The following is a 20,910-nucleotide window of genomic DNA, read 5'->3' on the forward strand; positions in this document are numbered from 1 at the left end:
CGGTAATCAAATGCAAGGTTAGGTATATAAACAGTATTAGGGTATTTTATGATGTGAAGATGTTAACGAACAAATTCTTTATTTAATTTCAATTAAATAAATGTAAAAATGTTGCTGTATGAGGACTTCGTAGGAATAATGATGGAGGTAATATTGTCACAGTGGATATTAGAATAAATAAGGACTTGTGTACGATGAGACGTACTTTCGGTACTATAACGAGTGGATTGCAACTGGCATAAGTGGCAGATCTTTTTTTTTTCTGCGTTTCAAGGTTTCTAGAGTTTCTCGACTTTCCTGGGATTGTTGACAGCAACGAGTGGTACCTGTTAGGAAGGGATCAGGTTTTGAAACAAGTCGCATGGCTACGCTGGCAAGAGACCAGTTGTCGTCTTCGGCGTCGTCGTCGGCGTCGTCGTTCGTAGTTCGTTGGACGTAGAGGGGATTAGATCTAAGTGACGGGTCGGTTTGGACGGGGCTCGAGGACGTTCACCTTTTTTCGTGACTTCATCGAGGCTGGTACACGCTGGTAAAAGTGGCTTCCACCGACTAGAATCCCATAGGCCGCCATGATCGTGCCCGGTGACTTTTAAGAACCTCTTGAATAGTCACTGGAAATTTTCGGTCGAATAATTTCGGGCCCCAAAAACCACGTGAACTCGTCTTGTCAACCGTGGCGTAAAATGGCGACGTACACTGGTGAGTTCTCAATGTTTGGGAACTCTCAATCCCGAAGCATTCGATAATTTTTTTAGTTTTGGACTTTAGAAATTCACTAAATTTTGGATCCTTGAATCATTGAATTTAAAAATTTTTTTTGAAATTTAATAATTTTGCGTTCGCAAACCCGATCAAATATTCAGTATTAAATGTTTTTGAGCTCTTCCAGCACAATTTCTCGCCATCGAACGCTTCGTTCCCGTTTCGTTGGCAGTCGATGCCGAGAAGTTCAAGAATTTATGTAACACTGAATATTTGATCACGCGGCAGCGTGCAAGGTGTTTTCTTCGAACAGCGACCGGTCATTTCTACGTCACGAACCAACGAACATTACCGGGACCCAACAATCAAGATCGTAACGACTTAATCGAAACATTTTACTACATGAGAATGCACAATCTCGTCTGATGGTGTATCTGCAGCTCGTGATTTTGCACGTTTTTCAAACGAACCGCATTCATCCAGCAATAATGGCGTCCCCCCACTGACCTATGGGCCCCATTAAACGAATTTATTCAAATTGTTTGTTCATTGAGACGACGAACGCAGACAATTATTCGATTTCTACAATAGTACTCGCGTCGAGTATATTTATTTGAAAATTTTTCAAAAGATATTTAATACAAAAACAAAAATAAACGAGGATACAAATATTTTTTTGTTTTCCGAGAAGAAAAAGATTTGCATATGACTTTACTAATTTTATGAATGAAATTGAGGTTAACTCGAATAATGGGAGAATTTGTAACCTTGCTTTTATCGAATTTCGAAGAAAATCATGATTTTTTTTCGTTTCACGCGTTTCTTTTTGTTCGTTGTATGTTTTGTCGAACCGATTACCATATTGGCCGTGACTTTAATTTGTTGGCGCGTGCCCACGGTGCGTACGATCGTTCCTCGAGCCGAGTGCACAAGTTTATTGCCGAACTTACCAGTAGAAAGGTCAGTTCCGTAAAATACGTAGCGTGACTCCGATAGCCTTGTTTTCTCGATTGCCGGCCCACGACGATTGTTTTCCTGCTTTCGAACAGGCGGTACCAGTTTCCAGAATCGTATCCTGGTTAAGAAAAACATTGGGTATACCTTATTAAAATAAAACATTTTATTTCTTCAAGTTTGTTCGAATTCACAATTTTATCCGTATTCGTAATTTAGTTAACATCGACGTACGACGGAAAATTCTATTTTCGTTAAAGTTGACAACAACATTCTTCGTCGTATTTGTTTCTGGTATTCTTTGTTTCTCCCACGGTGCCGCTAACGTCGATTATATAATTAATTTACAAGACGCAGCGAGCATATTGATTACTCGTCGGGCAAACTGTGCTTCGATCGAAGCAACGCCTTTCGACGAATTTTTTATGCGTATCGACAACTCGAGGGAACCTAGAGTGCCCTTGAAAAGGAAGAATTATTTGCCAAAAGTTATTAAATGCATCAGAGTTGTAAAAATAGTTTAAAAATCTAAATTTATAAGGGGGGAATCGCTTTGATAGAAATTGAGCGTTGACGCGGTAGTATCGACGACCAGGAATAGCGTTTCACCGCAAAAGCGAGCTCGAGGAAGTCGAAGAGAAAATAGTTTGTCGCAATGTCTACGTAAAAATTGCCAATTGGCAATCACAGATTACTGCTTCGCGAAGGCATTGACATGAACGGAGCTGAGATGGCGAAATAACTCCTTTAAGGAAACTAGCCGAGTCGCGTTTTGCACTTCGTTCTCCATTCATCAGCAAATTCATGTAGATGGCGAAATTGATAATTGCTTCCCAACTGCGAATCCAATGGAAATTGATACTGATTATTTGAAGGTTCTTCTGTGGATTTATTTTTGTATTCCAACTGATGGTAAAACAGTAACTCATCTGTTTTTCAATCAATTTTTCTATTTTTAACTTTCATTTTTCTTACGTCCGTGGAGTTAAGAATATTCACTGTACAAATTTTGGAAATTTTTCCAAGTAAATTTGTAAATCGTTACATTATACGTTCTGTGGAATGTTTCATCGAAGTCCCGTAAGCATTCCGAACGTTGTGTGGAATAATAAGAAGTACATACAGTGTTCCCATAACAAAAGACAGTTTTACTGAATTTTAGACAAGCTTAGAAATATATATTTGTAAATTAAAGTGCCCCTCTAAGGTTAGAATTCTATCTTTGATTACTTTAAATTATATGTTCTGTATCTGAAGAAACATGTTGCATATTTTCGTAGAAATATACCTGGGACAAGTCGTAACATAGTCTACACATGTTGAAATTATAATAATTAAGTAATTACAACAGTCTTTTCTCGTGGATGGGGAACGATATAACTGTAATGCCTTACGCCGCATAATTATGCTAATTCTGTATGCTAAGTTACCCGGTGTATGTGCGATCATAATTTGGCCCGAAATTTAAACGTTTGAACTGTCCTGTTATCCAACAGTAAAATTTCGAATATAAAATTTAAACAGCTATTATTCGGTAATCATTATTGTTAATAACGAAGATATCAAAACATTCCAAAAGTTTAACAATTTACAGAGAGTCGCGGAATACGTAGTATCGTTTTATTTTTAGTTCAAAGGAAGTGTTTCGAGTCTGCATAATCTGTTATGCAGTGAGTCAGAAATAAGTTTTACGTTGCGACATTTGACCTTCGTGTTAATGGAAATGGATAGGTCATGCAGGCTCTATTGTCTAGCATATGGCCTAATTTCTATGACGGGACGACTGCAGGCCTGCATCGGTGTCGAAGGTAGCCATTTTGAGTACTTTCTATAAAAGTATACACATTACTGCGGTACAAAAATGGCTATAACTTGGGAACCAGGTCAAATAGGTCATATGTCCATATAAATCTCCATTGTTTTTGTGTTCTCAATTCGATACTAAAATGGGTCTCGTATATTACGACGCCCATTAAATAAAGACAATAGAAAACTAAAACGAAACGTTTCTGGGGAATTATTAATCGATATTGGTTACAATTAGTACAACTTTGATGGAACTTCAGAAAATTTTAAACATTGAGGGAACCAAAGGCTACGCCATTGTACTTTTCTTAAAGTAGAAAAATGCGTTTTGCAGCAGCTTGACGGCGAACAGAACTTGAATGGAGAGGGGAAAAAAGCATTCGTTTGTCGGTCAGAACGTCCTTATCTCGTCAGGGACGGTGAAGAAAATGAACCGTTATTCGGTACGTTTCCGGCGGAAGCGTGGAAGGCGCGAGATAAGTGGCGATGCTGCGACCGAAGCATAACGGGATGACCAGTGCGAACGAAGAAGAAGGAGGGGCCATGGGGGAGGGGGAAGTCAGAGACAGATAGGTGACGAAGAAAAGGAAGAGTCGTGTCGCGACCTTGGGGGTCCGAGTTCCGCATTGCTGAAGCGCAACAGATCTCGCGAATCCGACCGTTGCAACGCGTCAGTTTCCAACTGGCGACGCGACCGGTTGTCTCAGGCCTTTCATGCCGTCCAAATGGGGAGAAAAAGTGTTTCCTTTCGCGGAGTCCGTTCTCGGGGATTGTCACGGGACAAACGCGGAGACAAAGGCGACGCGACGTTAGCAGTCGCAGGTTGTTGGCTGCTAATTGTTTAAGGCAAAATAATTGTTCCGTTTCTGGAAAATCACTGGGGTAACCGTTAGGCAAACGACCCGTGACGCGCAGAAGACACGATGGAAATTACAAAGGTACGGAAACAGTTGGAATCGAATACGTTGGAAGACTATTAGATTTTCTCGACGTCTTTCGAGTGTACTCTTAGTCTCATGCAATTTGTAATACCACACAGTGATATACCTCTCTTCTTGCACTTACAAGGGGCGTGTCAGTACTGATTTTTGTCGATTTTAATGAACCCTTGCAAGCTTATTGCAAATAATGAATATAGGAACCTGACAAATTTGATTAAAATCGGTGAAGATCAGTACTGACATTCTCTTTGTCAAATCAGTAGCTCAGAAACTAAACTTGATCAAACTAAAACTCGCTAGTCAAATAGATATAAAATTAAACACCTGCCAGTCACTTGAATCGAAAGAACGTATCAAGTATCCCTGACGTTGCAAGTACCGAGGCAGTAGGCTCAGCGTTAAAAAGAACAACGAGAGAAGGTCCTCTCGCCTTGACCTTGTCTCGCAGTTCCGCATTGCAAAGGTGATTCCTCTGAAAGGGTCGAGGATCGTTGGCCCTGCGGAACAAGGGTAAGAGAGCCGTCGAAAAGGTTCTGGCCACTCGTCCACCGCTGTTCGACCTTCAACTTGACCGCTCAACGAGCCCGGGCGCCCTTCTCCTTCGTCGACGCAGTGCGCTGTGACCACTCCGGGAATACCCCCCTCGCGCGCGCGCGCGCGTACAATTTTAGATGCGGGGTCCTTGACACCTTCGCTCGAGACAACTGGCAGCCATTGACAGCCTCGAGCGTTGCTCCCCCGTCCATTGATTTGCACCGCTCGTCCGGCGGCTGGTCGGTGCCTGGCAACTACGCGCTAGCGTGGACGAGATGAAACCTTTCTAATGGCTCGAAGGTATGTTGCTCGATCGGGAATTGATGCTTCTTTGGCGCATTTCTGGGCCACGAGCTGGGGAGAAAAACTACAGACGAAAGAAGACGATTCTGACTTGGTCATAGCGTTGCAACTATGAACAGAGACTCTGAGCTGGTGGAAGATTGAGAAATGAGCACGATTACTCGACAGTGTTGTGTTGTGAGTGATGTGCTCTATCCCTGGCTCCACTAGTGTTAGGGGGTTATTGTTCTTGAAATAACTAGCCCTTTCGTCCTTATTCAGTAGGTTGATAACTCCTTTACTCATAGTTCCCTTATGTCGTCACTCCATACTAAGGGATTTGGATCTAGAATTACTACTCCGTATCATCGAGGAAGGATCCCACCTTAACTCCAACTACCATTGCATGTGAGAACCTTTCCTCCTGGGTCTATATTCAGGACTAGCGTCTCAAACGCTGATGTCCAAAGCCATCTTCGTCAAATAGGTCACAAAGATTCATTTCACGCCACTCTTGGGCTCTGTCGCCACAGGCTAAAGCTTGATACCAATGGGATCAACGCATTATGGTCGTACAGGAGTGCCCAGGCCCTGGGGTCTATGAACTTCTCGGATCTAAGGTCAGGAACGTGTTCTGCTCCCCGGTGTACCGCTGCCAGGGTTTTTCGAACTCGCAACAACTAGTCTCCTCTTCATTCAGTTATAAAGGAGTACTCTGGGGTCCTTCTTAGAGAGTCTAGGACAATTTCCCGAGGGACGTGACCCTTACGGTTACTCGACAGTGTCCACATTCCCCTTGCTCACGGCACTACGTGTCCCCTTAAACCGGAACTGGTATTTACAATTCCTTGGAATGGAGGAACTTGTCGCCACGGAGTCTGACTTGGGGACTTGTAACTCAAGGACTAATAAGAGGACATTTTTGTTCACAGGCACTCGGGCAAGATGTTTTAATGGGGACCAAGGAGGAGGAATGGGGCAACGTACTCTGTGTGCGAGACAAATCCTCGCTGGGTGTGGTGCTGAGGGATCGTCTGATGACGGACGCGGCTCTCGGAGGACCTCGACCGATAAAATCGGAACACAGTTACAGTCTTCTCACGTCCAGCCCTCCACCGAGTCCGGCGACACCCGGCGCCAACCCCCACACGCCTAATTCTGGATCGTCCGCCGACACAGTTGGCACATCCCTTTCTAATAACAGTTCCTCCATCAACTCCAACAACATGGATCACCATAAATCGTTGGATATTCGCAGTAGAATCGACGGTAAGAGAAATACATTGCTGATGGTGGATAGCTTTTATTCGGAGATCTTTGACACCTCGCGTAATGGAGTAGTATAGTATTATAGGATACAAGGGGGCACGATAAATTTTCTTCTAATTTTATACAATAAATAGCGATATTATTCCTGCTAGTAATGTCTGATTTACGTGACGCGCGGACGTCGTCGATCCATTAAATACCGAAGACGACACCTTTCTGTCCACGCTATACTTTACACTCGGATTTGCGATGCAATTAATGCCACGACAAATGCAAAACAAATGCATGTACTGTATTTGCTTCGACGATAAATGTGTAGTACAGAAATAACAAAAAATATTTAAAGACCCTAAGTGTGCAAAAAGACAATACTCGAATGCAAAACGTTAAGGTTACATTAAGAATTCTATCACAACCCCATAGACTGGATTTACGTAATATCTGGAACCGGTTTCTAGACTCAGAAATTGAAAACGACGAACATGCACGGGGACCCATGATGGAGGACACTCGGTGAACGAAACGGGTATCTTTGATTGCAGACATGGAAGAGGAGTGTTTCCCGGCAATTTCGATGAATACCGCCTCGGGACGCGGTGGATTGTCGTCGTCGCCGTCGTCGTCCCTATCGCCGTCGTCTACCTCAACCATTATTCTAAAGAGAACCAACGACCTAGTACCTGAAGATATGGAATGCGCCGAGATCAAAGGCGAACCGCTCAGCGCGCCCAGTAGTCCCTCGGAATCCTGTCAAACGACGATAGTCGACGACAAGAGCACGATAACCATGGTGTTCCCTCAGAGCCTTCATTTCTCTAAGAATCACCTGTCGCAGACCAGCGACAGCGAGGAGGACGACGAGGAATATTACCAGGTAGCTTTCGTTAGGCTCTGTTTTATTTCCTCTTAATCAAAACTCCGATTCCTCTCAGTGATGATAGCATCCAAACTCGAGCCATTGAAAATTCTTTGCCGTTGTATTGAACCCCGTTGAAATTTCCCTGTTCGAAGAGTATGGAGGTGGAGGAGTATAACAGAGTGGCCTGCGTCGGGAAGGAGACGAATTCGCGTACATCGAGGCAAGGTTTACCGCCAACGCCACCCAGCAGCGCGAGCTCCGACAGCGAGGGCACTGCTTCCGCTTCCTGCTCGCCAGAACGTCGAGATTCCCAGAGCTCCACGCACGCACAGAATCTCAGAGGCCTGCTGACGCCCAGGCTGTACGTGACGAACGGCACGCACACCACCAGACAGCCGATCCACACGCCCTTGATTTCCTGCCAACCGGTGAGCACATCGCGGATAGAAGTCGACACGTAGCCCCGCATAGCTTCTAGCGTAACATTACGCGAAATCGATTTTGCAGAAGGGATCGACCGGAGTTCTCACGCTGACCGAGGAGGAGAAGAGGACTCTGATTGCCGAGGGGTATCCCGTGCCCACGAAACTGCCGCTGACCAAGCAGGAGGAGAAGTCGTTGAAGAAGGTCCGCAGGAAAATTAAGAACAAGGTGAGTCTAGGGTGTTTAATGTTTCTGGTGATTGTCAGTCTTTTTGTTTTATCGTAGCATGCCTTTATAAGCTCTATAACCTAACCAACTGTTTTGTTGCTTGATCCAATTGCATTCTAACATGGCCTCCCTGTGGACATCGGGTGTAACTGAATGTGAATATATGTATAGTGTTGACTAGAAGTAAGTGCATTTCAAGTGAATGTCTGTTTAGCCTAAAGGTATCCTCATTTGGGATCCCAAGTGTAAGTGAATGTGAACGTTTGTTTAGGCTTGTCAAGGCCTAAACTGTGCGTGATATATCTTACATGTGGACGTCAAGTGTTATCGAATATGAATGTGACTGTTAGCTATACCTCGATATGTAGCGGTATCTTTGGATCCCCAGTGCAATTGGATGTGTATGCTTGTCTAGACTAGCTCAGACCTAACATTTACCCCCCATATGAATACTGCTGAGAATATGAGTAGATGACTAGCCTATACCTAATCCATACCTATCTCAACATACAGGAGTATCCTCATATTGTACTCTCAAGTGAAATCGAATTAGAACGCCTGCCTACCCTAATCCGCAACACCGTTCCAGCATGCAAGCATACCCTGTGTTTGGCTTCTAAGCGTTATCGGATGCGAGCAATATGCTTGAAGAAACGAAGACCACGCAGGTCATACCTTGACTCGCGTTTCAGATATCCGCGCAAGAGTCGCGGCGAAAGAAAAAGGAGTACATGGACGGGTTGGAGAGACGGGTCACCCTCCTGACGAATGAGAATTCCTCGTACAGGGACAGACTGACCGTACTGGAGGATCGGAATCGCGAGCTATTGAAGGAGCTACAACAATTGCAAACGATGCTGCAACTGCAGAACTCCTAGATCTTAATTCCGTGCGATCGAATGTTTTCGTACGAATCGAAGACTTCGCAATCCAAGACTACGGGAAAGACGCCTGGTCGTTCCGGGGGTTCACCAGTTTCGCGATCGACGCGAAGACCAGGGAACGGTTTCCCGACAGAGTCTGTTAACAGTGTTGCCCGATCGTTGAACAGTCCTTTCTCGTTTCCCTCAGTGCAATCCGTCTGGCAGGTGCTCGAAAGAAAGTCGTCGATTCTTCGTCGAGCCTCGTTCAATTTTTTTTCTTCTTTTTCTCTAAGTCAGAAACGAAAGTTAGAAGGGTAGCCTGATTCCAGGGAACTCGTGCAATTCCTTTACATTCCTGTGAAGTCTTCCTTGCGTAGAGGCGGATCGAGTAAGTATTTTTGAGCAAGACCGCTGTTTAACGACCAATTTTACCTAAGATTAGACGCGGATTCGTTGGGCCGTGTCGTCTTCCCCGTTCCGCTGCAACGAAATCGAAGAAGTTCGATGGAATTTAGCCGGGAGTGCCTTCATTCGCTTGTTTTGATGTACCTTCCTTCAAGCGGCGACTAGGGGAATGTTAGATTCTTTTTTCTTTTTTTTTTGACACATTTTGTTACGGCGCGCAGCTTGCCGTGAATTTAGAAAACTGCAAAATTGCTTCTTAAAAGTACAAGACCCTCACCCGATCTGCAATTGGGACGGAATCAATTCCACTTCCCCACGTTCACGACACGCCCACTGGTGTGGGGGAAAGCTCGGTGGATTTAGTCGCGATCGGAATTTCTATCGTATCTGTTCGGATTTGATATTATTGGTTGATCCAAGACGAATTGATCGAAGCAGCTGCAGCCAAAACACACGTGAATATTCGCGGAAATAATTTACACACGAAGTTCGATAAGCGGAATAGATTAATCTGCGACGCACGAAGAGACGTGACGTTTGATTTCGATTAAAATTAGTAAGGAATCTAGTGATAAGCACGAGAGAGTTCATATTAACTAATTAAAGTATTTAATGGTGTTATCGTGCATTTTCCGAGCCGATATTTCGTCCAAAAGTCAGTGTAGTTGCGTGGATGTCCATGGTAGCGTGTAACGACGTGTAAACGTAAAATGTGACGCACGAACTTCGAAACGAAGAGTCGCGTCATCATGTTATATAGAATGAATTTGAAAATCGTACGTGTCTATTTTCACATGAGAGAAATATCGTATGTAGTAATTTACTTGTTAGTTTAGACATAATTCACTTTAAACACAAATTTGTATATTGTATTTTGAAAACAAATGCGCGTCGGAGGGACAGTTCGTTCAAGATTTTTAACGACAATGTGCAATGACGACTACTTCGAACATCTTCCTTTTTTTTTTTAAATAAATGAACGCGCCACAGAACGTAGGAATAAGAGTTTCTAGGATTACGATGGTATAATGAAGGGCGAAGCGTGACTCTTCGTCACAAAATATGTCGGAAATGCGTAATGAAATTTTTTCGAACGAGCCTTCGTTTTTGCTAAAAACGAGTTTAAATACTGCTGCGTGCGATAAGTGGTGCTAGTACGCGCGACAATCACTGAGGCGCTTGCATCGCCCGCACGATGCAACAGTATTCGAAGTCAAATTTCTCGAAAACTAAACGTCGTAGGAAAAAAATTCATCGGCCATTTTCGACTGATTTTTGGACAAAGAATCGTTTTCTGCTCTTTTGTGCCGCCAATATGGCCACGGTCTGTTCTACGCTGGAGTTTGTCGGCCCCAGCGAACGAACGATCGTCTTCTTACCTTCTCGTGGCTCGTAGGTACAAATATCATCGATTACCGTCACAATTAGAGTTAAAAGCATCGACGTATATATTGACAGCAACGCCAATGCTGCCATTAGATAGTTGAAATCGTTGAAAGTGTCTTCACCGCGTGAATTTTACTGTTGGGTCGTATTTTACGATAAGAAGTGTTTTAACGAACGCAAAACGTTTCGAACCGATACGACGGGGTAACATAACTGCGAATTTTAACGCGCTCGTGTCGATCGAGATAGAAATATAGCGAGGCTTTGTAGTAAAAAATATTCTACAACAACCTGAAAGCAATTCAGGTTTAATAATTTTTACAAACATTTCTCGAATCTTCTTTTATAAAATCTATATGTTAAAAGGACCAGTGGAATTTGAAAATGAATTAAAACTTGCAGGTTAAGGGGACCTCGAGGACCCACATTGACATTTAAGTTTTTTTTAAAAGTCAAAGAGTGTAGTGACATTTTATTCGCGAGGATAATAGATCGGGAGAGTCTATACTAATTTATATTGTCACGTGATCGATACGGCGCGCGTTGAAGTCGTACAGAAACGGTAAAATTTTGCGAGAATCGCAGGGACCATAGGCGCGAATGGTATTTTTTTCTCGCACGATGGCGTCACGAATCGGTCACGTGACGCGCGGAAAACTTTCCTTCCGGAATTGATGGACGATCCCGCGGCGGCTGGAAGCGTTTGCAATTGAATTTCCGCGCGCAGTTCAATCGAGTTATCGAGTTTATCGGCGAGCGCCGTGCACAGGGTCAATAAAGGTGCGAACCAGCACTAGCTAATCTGGAACTTGAAACGGTTTGCGAGTTGAAGTGTGAAACAGTTTGGACGAAGAGCGTAGACTGATTCTCGTCGACGATCGATCGACTCGAAAAATAATTCATGTTTTAGACATTTATTTAACCGTAACAAAAGCGTAGAGGGATGCATATGGACGAAGATGGTTTTTGTTTCAAATCGATACGATAATTCGTTCCCGAGATATGGCGGTTTAAAGGAATTCAAAAGGAACGAATGGATGGTGCAAAAATTGATGTCACACTGTGTTCTTAGCGGGAGAGAAAAAAATGCACGCCCGTGGGCACCGTATTGGCGCAGCAGAAGAAGAAGACGCGCAAAAAATGCTCGCTCGTGCGTCCTGCAATTACTTTTGCTTCTACCGAGCACACACGTTCGAAGAATGTGTGCAACACGCGTTTAAAGCGAAGCTACTCGAGTGCCTGGCTGGGCTCCGCTTTGAAGAGGATATTTTCTTCCACGCATTTGCGTCAGAGGAAATTTTAAATAACGAATGAAAGATAAGCCATCGTTCATTCTCAGATAGGAATAAACGTTTGAGTTACAAAGAGTGAACTGTTACGAGCCGTTTTCTCGGGAACCATTGGCGATGTCAGAATTAAATTGCTTTTATTATAAAATTTTTATTTTTAATGCATCAATGGATGCAGATTTTAATTTCCTATAAAAAACTGTTAAGCTATTCACATCGAAAAGTCATTAGTTTAGAAGATATTTTAATCTCAATATCGTAGAGTGCCCTCGAACCTGGGTGGCGCTTTACAGTACTCAGTTTAAAATATCTCCTAAACTAATGAATTTCGTCGCGAATAGCTTAACACTTTTTCGTAAGAAATTAAAATCTGCATTCATTGGCGCATTAAAAATTATATGATTTCATTTAAAAAAAATATGTCACCTTTGTGTGAACTTTTCTAAATTCATCGCTGATTAAGGCCACAGAGAATTTGATCCGCCGCGTTGAAGCATTTTCCCCGCGTTCGTATAATTTCAACCAATACGCTGATCCCGGAAATCCGTTCTAAGTCGACTTCGTCCAAACTACTTTCCGCGCAACAAACATTTGTACGAAGAAGCCTCGTACCTTCGTCGTTAGATAAGAATCGTTCGCGTATGCCTGGCCGCGAAAAGGGATCGTGTTTTGTGTACAAAATGCCAATTTACGCAAGTTTACCGAGAACAGAGAGAGTTTAATATATTCTATAAATAAAGCTTTATATAAATGGTTATATATATATACACTATATATATGTATACATAAGATGTTTCTATATAAACAGATAATATATGTATACACTGGAGAAGCGTACCACATACACATACACGCTCGACACGATGAGAGAAAGTTTGATGCGTGCGTGTGCGTCCACGGAACCGTGTGTTGTTTCATCGCGGTTGATTATTCGTTATCGCGAAAAATGATCATTCGTGACCCGTTCACTGCATATGTATTGCATGTATAATTGTTCCCGCGGTGACTTTTATGTGCATCGGTATACGTGTTTGTAGTTGCGACGGTTCGTCCTATTATCTGTACGCGAAGGTGTCCTACGCCATTGGACAACGTGCTGAAGCCACGTGGTCGGCCACGCATGTGCTTCGACTTCAAACGTTTGTACGACGAGGAATAAACACACGTGACTTTGACGTTTTCTAATTCTTTTCACTATCCTCCGCAGCTCCGCGCCTCGAAATAATTTTACATTATTAGAAACGTTACGAAAGCATACGTGTGTAAGAAAACCCGAAATATTAACCAGAAAGGGGTTATTCCCCTACTAGTAGCGCCACCAACGAAGAAACGACGAGACACAACTACTATTCTTACGCTAAAGCTGGCAGTAGTTGTGCTTTTCTTTTTTGGTCCTTGCACACTTGATAAAAGAACAGAAAATTTATTTCTTCTCATTTTTTATTTTATAAATTAATGAGTACAATTTTGGCTACTAAAATTAGTTGACAATAATTGGCTTATTTCAGTACGGTGCACAATCCGTTAAGAAGATTTGCGAGGTGTTATTTAATTGGAAACAGGTGGTTTCGTAGAAAGTGCGTTTAGTCCGAGGTTACTGGAGTATTATTAAATAACATCTTTCGAATCCTCTTATAATATTACGTACCGTATCTAAATAAACCAATTATTATTTACCAATAACCTTTTTTATGTTTAGAAGTTCTCGAAGTATTCAGGGTCATGCATCGTGAAGTAAAATAAACAACTTACGTCACTATACGTTACGTCGCTTACGACACTAAACTATGTATAGCGGTATAGCGTGATGGAATTTTTTCTGTCGACTATTAGGTAATATTTGTCATTATCAGGCAAGAAAGACATTTAATTGGAGTTTAATAGATTTTTTATTTTAATATGTTTTGAATATTTGAGACATTCGGTACGTCTTCTAGCGACACTCTTTCGAATTTACATTATTTCTGAAACGACTCGATGGACTGTGGCAATGTTGGCTCTGAAATAAATTGCTCTTAAAGTTCAAACGATGACTGGAAAATGGGAGCCCATGGTAACCATTTAATGGGTTCCCCGAGTAATTAAAGCGTGAATCGTCGAGGAATTTCGCGTAAAAAGACATAGCTCGAACAGAAGAAAAGATAGAAACAAGACAATATCGCAATTTAACAAAAAAAAAATTAATCTAAAACCTCGTACAAAGAGAAGCCAAAATTGTTGGGTTGTTTTTAGAGGTCCACCATTCATAAAAAAAAATATAAGTGGGAAACGTATTTCACAGAATGGAAAAATAGAAATATTTGTGATATTTTATTGATCGATGTCCATTTCTATTTCCTCCATGCTGTCTTCCACCCTGTTCTTAAGGGTGGCCAAACTCAACGGCGCCTCCATGTCCAAAGTTTCCTTCTCATCTTTGCGTCTCTTTTTCGATCTGTACAGAGGGTTCTCGAATCTTCCACCGGAGGGTACCTTGGCCACAGTACCGTCCTTTCCAAGCTTTTGTTCGCTGCTGCCGGCCACGTCAGCAATTTGAACGTTGCCCTCGGAAATATTCTCGAAACGGGCGAAACTAAACGGTTTGCTGCCTTCTGGCTTGTCCGTGCGAATTCCATCCCGAACCGACGTGAAAATCTCTGCACAGCTCGAAAGAATGCTGGAAAATTAAAATTTGCGTGAAAATTTTTTAGAACCGAGTATTAACAATTTAATATTTATATTTAGAGACTCGTAGTGACAACCAGATATTTAAGATCGCTATATAATTTAATAAACAAACGCGATTTATCAGTCATCCATTTTTTGTGGATCATCAAAGAAGGTGGAGACATTCAATAAATTGTTGTTAACATCTTTGTGACGTAAACTCGAATTTTATCGCAAAATATCTTTCGACAAAAATCGCGTCGCCAATTTCACTCCCAGTTGCTGCGAGAAATAAACCGTTCGACTTGATTGGCCGGGTCGAGTTAATTAAACGTTACGAGCCAGCGAAAGGGTTGCAGAGAAACGCGTCGACGAAGAAATTGCCAAGTTTAAAACGATAAATTGTAAACGGGGCCGAGTTCGCTGAATGCCAGGCCGTTGCCACTGGTGTTTGGCGAACTGAAATATTTTCTGCGCCTCTTATACGCTATTTTCATTATACATTACAGTTCTGATTATCCGGCTTTCGGTTATTTAAAAAAATCGACAGTATAGGTGGAGAAATTTTTCGGCGAAAAACAAAATTACCAGATCGTTCTAAAAAAATTATTTTTAACTGCAGGGGTCAATTACAATCAGTTTCGGTGAATAGGTATAGCCCGAATTCCTAACCACTTCCGAGAAAAAAATTCGAGTAGATGTGAAATTAAAAAATTTTAAATCATTTTAAAAAAATTATTTTTAGTTGCAGGTGTCAGTTGCAATCATTTTTGGTCAATAGACATATCCCCGAAATCCTACGCGCTTTCGAGAAAAAAATTCATTACTGAAAATATAATGTGTGGCCAGAAATGGCAAAAATAAGCCAGAGTATAATTATTTTAGAAATTTAAATGGTAACGAAGGATTCAATACGAATTTGATATTATTTATGGTCACTGTATTTTTTGTTTATTTAAGCCACTTTGGTTTCCATATCCATTTGCATTAAAAATGGCAAATATACGAAAAGGAAACCTCTGGTATGTGGACGGTTTCCAATTCACCAGTGGACTCCCAACAAGGATTCAATAGAAATTCGGTTTACTATGCGTAAACACCAATACACACGCCTTGTGGAATTCGAGACAACCCCTGCCCTTTCTCTGCGAAACACGCCCCCACTCGACGCGTGCCATTTCATTATTCGATTTCACGAAAGTTAACACGAACTTCTTCGGTACGCCTACACCATTTTGACGCCCAAACTGTTAACGAATAGTATCTAGTAACTGGAACACGACAAAACTTTATTTACAATGCGGTTAGAAAATTTTGCACCGTTTAATAAGTTCTATCGATGCTGCTCGAAAGTTTCTTTCAAGTTGTAAAGTTCAATTACATTTCTCTTGAAAACGTAATTTACCGATTTTTTAAAGAAGCAATATTTAGTAATCGCAAAAGTCATTTGCAGAAGATTGAAAGGGGAGAAGAGAGTCTTGAAAAAAAGCGTAGCTGGCGAAAGATTAAGGGCAAACACGACCCAACCACGCACGAGTGTCCACTAGAAAAAAGTCCAATCGATAAATTCGATAAAAAGTTAATACGATAACGTGACCTTCGTATAGAAAACAAGTCAAATCGAAAAAATTATGGGTGAAATGTTCCGGAAAAGTTGCGATGAAGTTTTTCATAAGCCACGTCCTCTCGGATCCTTGTATTCGACCGACACGTGGATGTCGATGCAACGGGTGGAAACGGAAATAGAGACCAGGCGAAGAGAACGCAATGGGGGAAAAAAGTAATTACACGGAATATGAAACACGAGGCGCAGTTTGCAAGTGGTTGCTCCTCGTGAGCTCCTCCAACCCTTATGTTGCACGCCGGAAGTCTGCGAAATTAACTTCCATCGCGCTGATGTTAGGACGAACGAAATATAAGGGTGGAGCACGTGACAAGTTCCCCTTAAACTCTTACAATACATCTGGTGCACAGTTTTCGTGGCAAAAGTGAATTAGGATTAAACGGATCCATAGATACACGCTTTGGAGTTAATTGACAATGAATTCACTTGAAAGCGGGATAGGTAGCGATTTTTATTGACTTCGATAGAAACCACTACCTACCCCGGTTTCAAGCGAATTAATTGCTCCCCCATTTGTGACTTGAAAACAAAAGTTACTGTACTATTTTCATTTTTTTTTATTATTTTGTTCCGTTACTTGAATCCGAAATAGAGAGCATCGCTTGAAAGCGGGTATTACTGTACACGTCTTGCTTAAGAGGTATATTTGAATTGGAAAAGTTAAATAAAAAAATAATTGAACTTACTATCTGGAAGAGTAGCCAAAGTATAGTAAAGCGAGGAAAAGAAGGAACAGGATGACGAACGGCGTCCCAAACAGTGGCACCAACGTGGCGGGTAGTTGATGATCTTGCAAAGCTGCACCCGATACTTGCGTGCCCAATATGTCTATATTCATACCTGTTTAAAAAACGAAGTGTTATAAATTACCATTGTTCTTTGAAATTATAAATATTCTTTGTCTTAATATTTTAATCGAGGCAACGTTTCGACCTAACTTGGAGGTTCTATTTTGTACCAGTAATCGCCACGCCCATACATCGCTTTGAAGTTACCGGTCACTAAATAGATGTAATACGAGACTCGTGTACTGTTACTCTGTCTCTCTCTCTCACTCTTTGCGTGTTCCACCCACTTTGAAGGAATACACTACCACATCTAATTTATATTATTCCTTAAAATTTAAGAAAAATTCAAAAACCAGAGACTGGTATCGACTGGTTTAATTTTTAAAAGTGAATTCACTCTCGATTCTCTGATCCTTTTTTTCCTGCGTCTATTATTGCATTTTTTCTCCAGAGAAAGTAATAACGCAGTCGAATCTAAAGCTCGCAGTGTCGTTCGAAGCTTTTCTATAAAGAGAACGTTTTTTTCTGATTCAGGGCCTTTGTTGACGGGGCCAACACGGTTTATTGTTCTCCGTTTCCTGGAAAGCACAATAACTTCCGTCATTAGCCTCTTGCTTATTGGAAAAGTGCGTCGTGGTTCGTCGAATCCATAAAAATGTTTCCAAAAGTTTTATTCGTTTTGCAGAGGTACCGATATCACCTTTCGCTTCTCCTTTAAAATTCCCTTTGTCATCGAATTTTACGCGCTAAATAATAGCTATTTGTGTCAAATGTCGAGAGTCAAGTGTCATTTACTTCGTTGTAGATAGACAAAGCTAAATACACTAGCAAACTGTAATTATTTTTTCAAACAAATCGATCGTTTATCATTTTACACAAAGGTTTTAGTCGCAACATGATTCATAAACCTATGCCAATATTTTAGAAATTGAATCTACACACAAAAACAAATCAAAAATGTTATATGAATATGGGTCGTACATGCTATGGTTTCTGGTTTACAGAAGTTTAAAGATGATGTTTGAATTATTCAGGGCGCACTTGCTTGCACGCGCACCGGCTGCAAATCGCGCTCTTTAATCCCTCATAACTCAGAAACTATGATGTTTACGATATTTATTTATAGAATATTTTTTACTCATTTTTGTCTATAGAATCAATCTGTAAAATATTCGCATGCATATGTGAATGGTGTTATAACATAAGGGTGATCTAAAAATAACGAAGCTGCGTCACTCGTAATAGTAAATATTTTCTAGGCATTCCTACGAAGAGGGACCACAATATTGGCAATTTTTATGCAAAGGAGACTCGTATAAACGAGGAATTTTACCTAGCAAATTCTCCTTGATGTTCTTCACCATTTTCAGGATATCGAGTCCGGAATATTCGCCCTTTTCCTTTATCAGAATCTCAGCCGCCCCGTTCCAAGTACGCCTGACATGCCACGCGATTCTTTCTGTGTATCCCTCCAAAGCGCTGATCACCGCTTCTCGAACCACTGACAAATATGCTGTCTTTGACAAAGACAACCGGCCACCGCAGTATCGACAACAATGACCTTCCACCTGAAGTATTTGAGAAATTGCCTATTGAGATACTGCATTCCTTTTTGCAGGAATTAATATACGTTCTTCCTCCATTTTAAAACTCTTTTATTCAGTGACCTTACTTTCAAAGGATATTCACAAGGAGTGAATCCACATTTTGGCCTTTGAATCGCGCAAATTTCCTCCATGTAATCGTTATTCGGATCGTCCTGACAGCGGCATTTTTCGCAACTATAATCTGCATATCTGCATGGAATTTAATTAAAATTATTAAAATTATCTTGAAATTTATTACACAAATTCTCATAAATTGAATAGCACGTTTAGGAAGATATGAAGTGATCTTTAACTCGATTAAACTGTTGCATAATATTCAGATTCAATTTTCTCGAGAACTAAGCCTCGTATGGAAAAAATTTATTCTACATTTTTGACTTATTTTTAAAGGAGGAATCGATTAACTTTAATTTTCACTACGGTTATCATGGCGCATTGCAAGAATTCAATATAGAGTGTATGTTTAATCGTGGACAGAATATTTGCAACGGTCTAACATTTGGAATATTAATGTTTTGATAAATTTCCAATGATCCTACTTGACAGTGAATATTCCTTTGTCGAACTCTCGTCTGTTCGCGAAATCATCCCACTGCCATGCCATATAGGGTGTCCTTCTGTCAGATGTTCTGATCGATCTCACTTGAATCTCCCTCATAGGCAGAAGAGCGCTGAAGGCTCGATTTTTGTCCGGTAGCACGATGTCGTCCTGACGACACGGAACTTGCTCGAGATGGGGAGCAGCTTTCGAGGTCCCGTTCCAATTTTCCGGATCCGCCCAGAAAAGGTGACCCTCCCTCAGCCATCGACTGACTCTTGTCGGCGATTTTCCAGAGTCCCTTAGCTGTTGTCACAAACCAGACGATTCGAAAGTCTCCACAGAAAAGTTAAAAGCTCTCCGTGTTAGGAAAAGTGATTTTTCGAGTAAAACAAATTTCTATTTTGGTACCATTTTACTGAGATCACGTACAGACGTTGATTTAACACTGACAAGTTTTAGGATGGCTGAAGGACGTTAGAATTATCTTTAAAAACAAAAAATTTGATACGTTCTGAACTAATACCAGGGAGAATTTTGATCGAAACTTGGACAAATGGCTGAATTCTATATTTATCGTTTCACAGTGTTACTCGATAAATTTCCCGTCAAGATCATACGTTCAGATTTATACCTCCTCTCTCGATTGCATTTGCACGGAGTAACTGTAATATCAAACAAGTAAATTCTACTCCAATCTTCCATGTAATTTGTCGCGCGTTGCGAAAATCCCTGTGACGCGTCCATATTTTCCGCATTTGTCGTGTGAAAAATTAGAAACTGGACGTTGTCAGTGCGATTCCGGGATAATTTAATACTTCTGTCGAAGAATTACAATACCGAATATGACAACGATACTACGATGTTAAACTTTTTAATAATTTTTAATTCTTCTGTATGTCTATTCTACTTTTGAAATTAAATAACGCGAAATATACTACGATACAAACAGATTCTAACGTTTGCTACGTCATCTTTGTAGTTCAAAGCGCGCAGCTCAAACGTAGTGTAGTTTTATTGCATTTCCAAAATGTCCATGCGCGTTGCATACTTCCGTTATCTGCCTCTACTTTTATAAATATTCTCTGGCAAAAAACGCCACGAGCTTTGAAACAAATTCGCAGTGTGAAAGGAATATCGCGTATGAAAATTGTCGAAATTTTCACTTTTTTTTTACTATTGTCAATACATACCTTCAATTTTCCGTCCCTTGGTAATATCAAAGATCCAAACCTAGCAAGATCGATCCCAGTTAGCCTAAAATCTCCAGATTTCGGCATACCCACGGCGTGCCTAGCCTCCAACGGAAACACCACGTGACTGTCAATTTCCGGTACCTTATTATCCATCCAATTTCTCGCGGTTTGCCATTGCAAGTCCGGAAGCCAAAACTTTTCGACTCCAAAAGTCAGTTTCGCCACTAACGCGAAAAATGTCAAGATTTCGAACCGAATACTACCCTTCATGCTCCCAAAATTGTTGATAAGTTAATAATTGTCCATCCTAAGTACCAAATTACTCGTTAAAAATTTGAAATTCGAATTACTACGAATTTTAGGACATTTTAATCTATCTTGGGAGTTTCGACGCAATTTTACAGAAACGATCGAACGTAAACTGCGGCGAATGATCGAGATTCATAGGGGGCGTGTCCGATCCACTGATAGGCTGCTGCACAGATGCGTTATTTATCAGAATCGTTTCAATTTCAACGATTTTACGGGTCGACGAGAATATCGACTATGTTTTTTCATTCTTGTTTAGTG

General features: G+C 41.3%; 2 protein-coding genes across 4 annotated transcripts in view; one reads left to right on the plus strand and one right to left on the minus strand.

Annotated features, from left to right (window-relative positions):
* The window catches only part of LOC122396342 (cyclic AMP response element-binding protein A), a 29,659-nt gene extending 16,560 nt beyond the window's left edge, over positions 1 to 13,099 (plus strand). For 2 of the 3 annotated variants that reach the window (XM_043394650.1, XM_043394651.1), the window contains exons 3-7: positions 6,152 to 6,488; positions 7,031 to 7,362; positions 7,500 to 7,775; positions 7,855 to 7,998; positions 8,691 to 13,099. In XM_043394650.1, the coding sequence (XP_043250585.1) occupies positions 6,152 to 6,488; positions 7,031 to 7,362; positions 7,500 to 7,775; positions 7,855 to 7,998; positions 8,691 to 8,876 (1,275 nt within the window). In that variant the 3' untranslated portion in view covers positions 8,877 to 13,099. Of the gene's footprint in view, positions 1 to 4,184; positions 4,401 to 6,151; positions 6,489 to 7,030; positions 7,363 to 7,499; positions 7,776 to 7,854; positions 7,999 to 8,690 lie in introns of those variants that run through there. The other variant, XM_043394653.1, reaches the window with a different exon arrangement.
* A 563-nt stretch (positions 13,100 to 13,662) lies between these two features.
* Positions 13,663 to 20,750, minus strand: LOC122396219. Its single transcript, XM_043394412.1, has 6 exons — positions 20,338 to 20,750; positions 19,146 to 19,450; positions 18,672 to 18,795; positions 18,333 to 18,567; positions 16,898 to 17,051; positions 13,663 to 14,597 (listed from the first exon to the last, which is right to left on the minus strand). The coding sequence occupies exons 1-6, from the start codon at positions 20,608 to 20,610 to the stop codon at positions 14,252 to 14,254; spliced, it is 1,437 nt and encodes a 478-aa protein (XP_043250347.1). The 5' UTR covers positions 20,611 to 20,750; the 3' UTR covers positions 13,663 to 14,251.
* Positions 20,751 to 20,910: the final 160 nt, after the last annotated feature.

The sequence above is a fragment of the Colletes gigas genome, unplaced genomic scaffold (assembly GCF_013123115.1).
Source record: "Colletes gigas isolate AHSC1104 unplaced genomic scaffold, ASM1312311v1 Colletes_gigas_Sc00007, whole genome shotgun sequence".
NCBI lineage: Eukaryota > Metazoa > Arthropoda > Insecta > Hymenoptera > Colletidae > Colletes > Colletes gigas.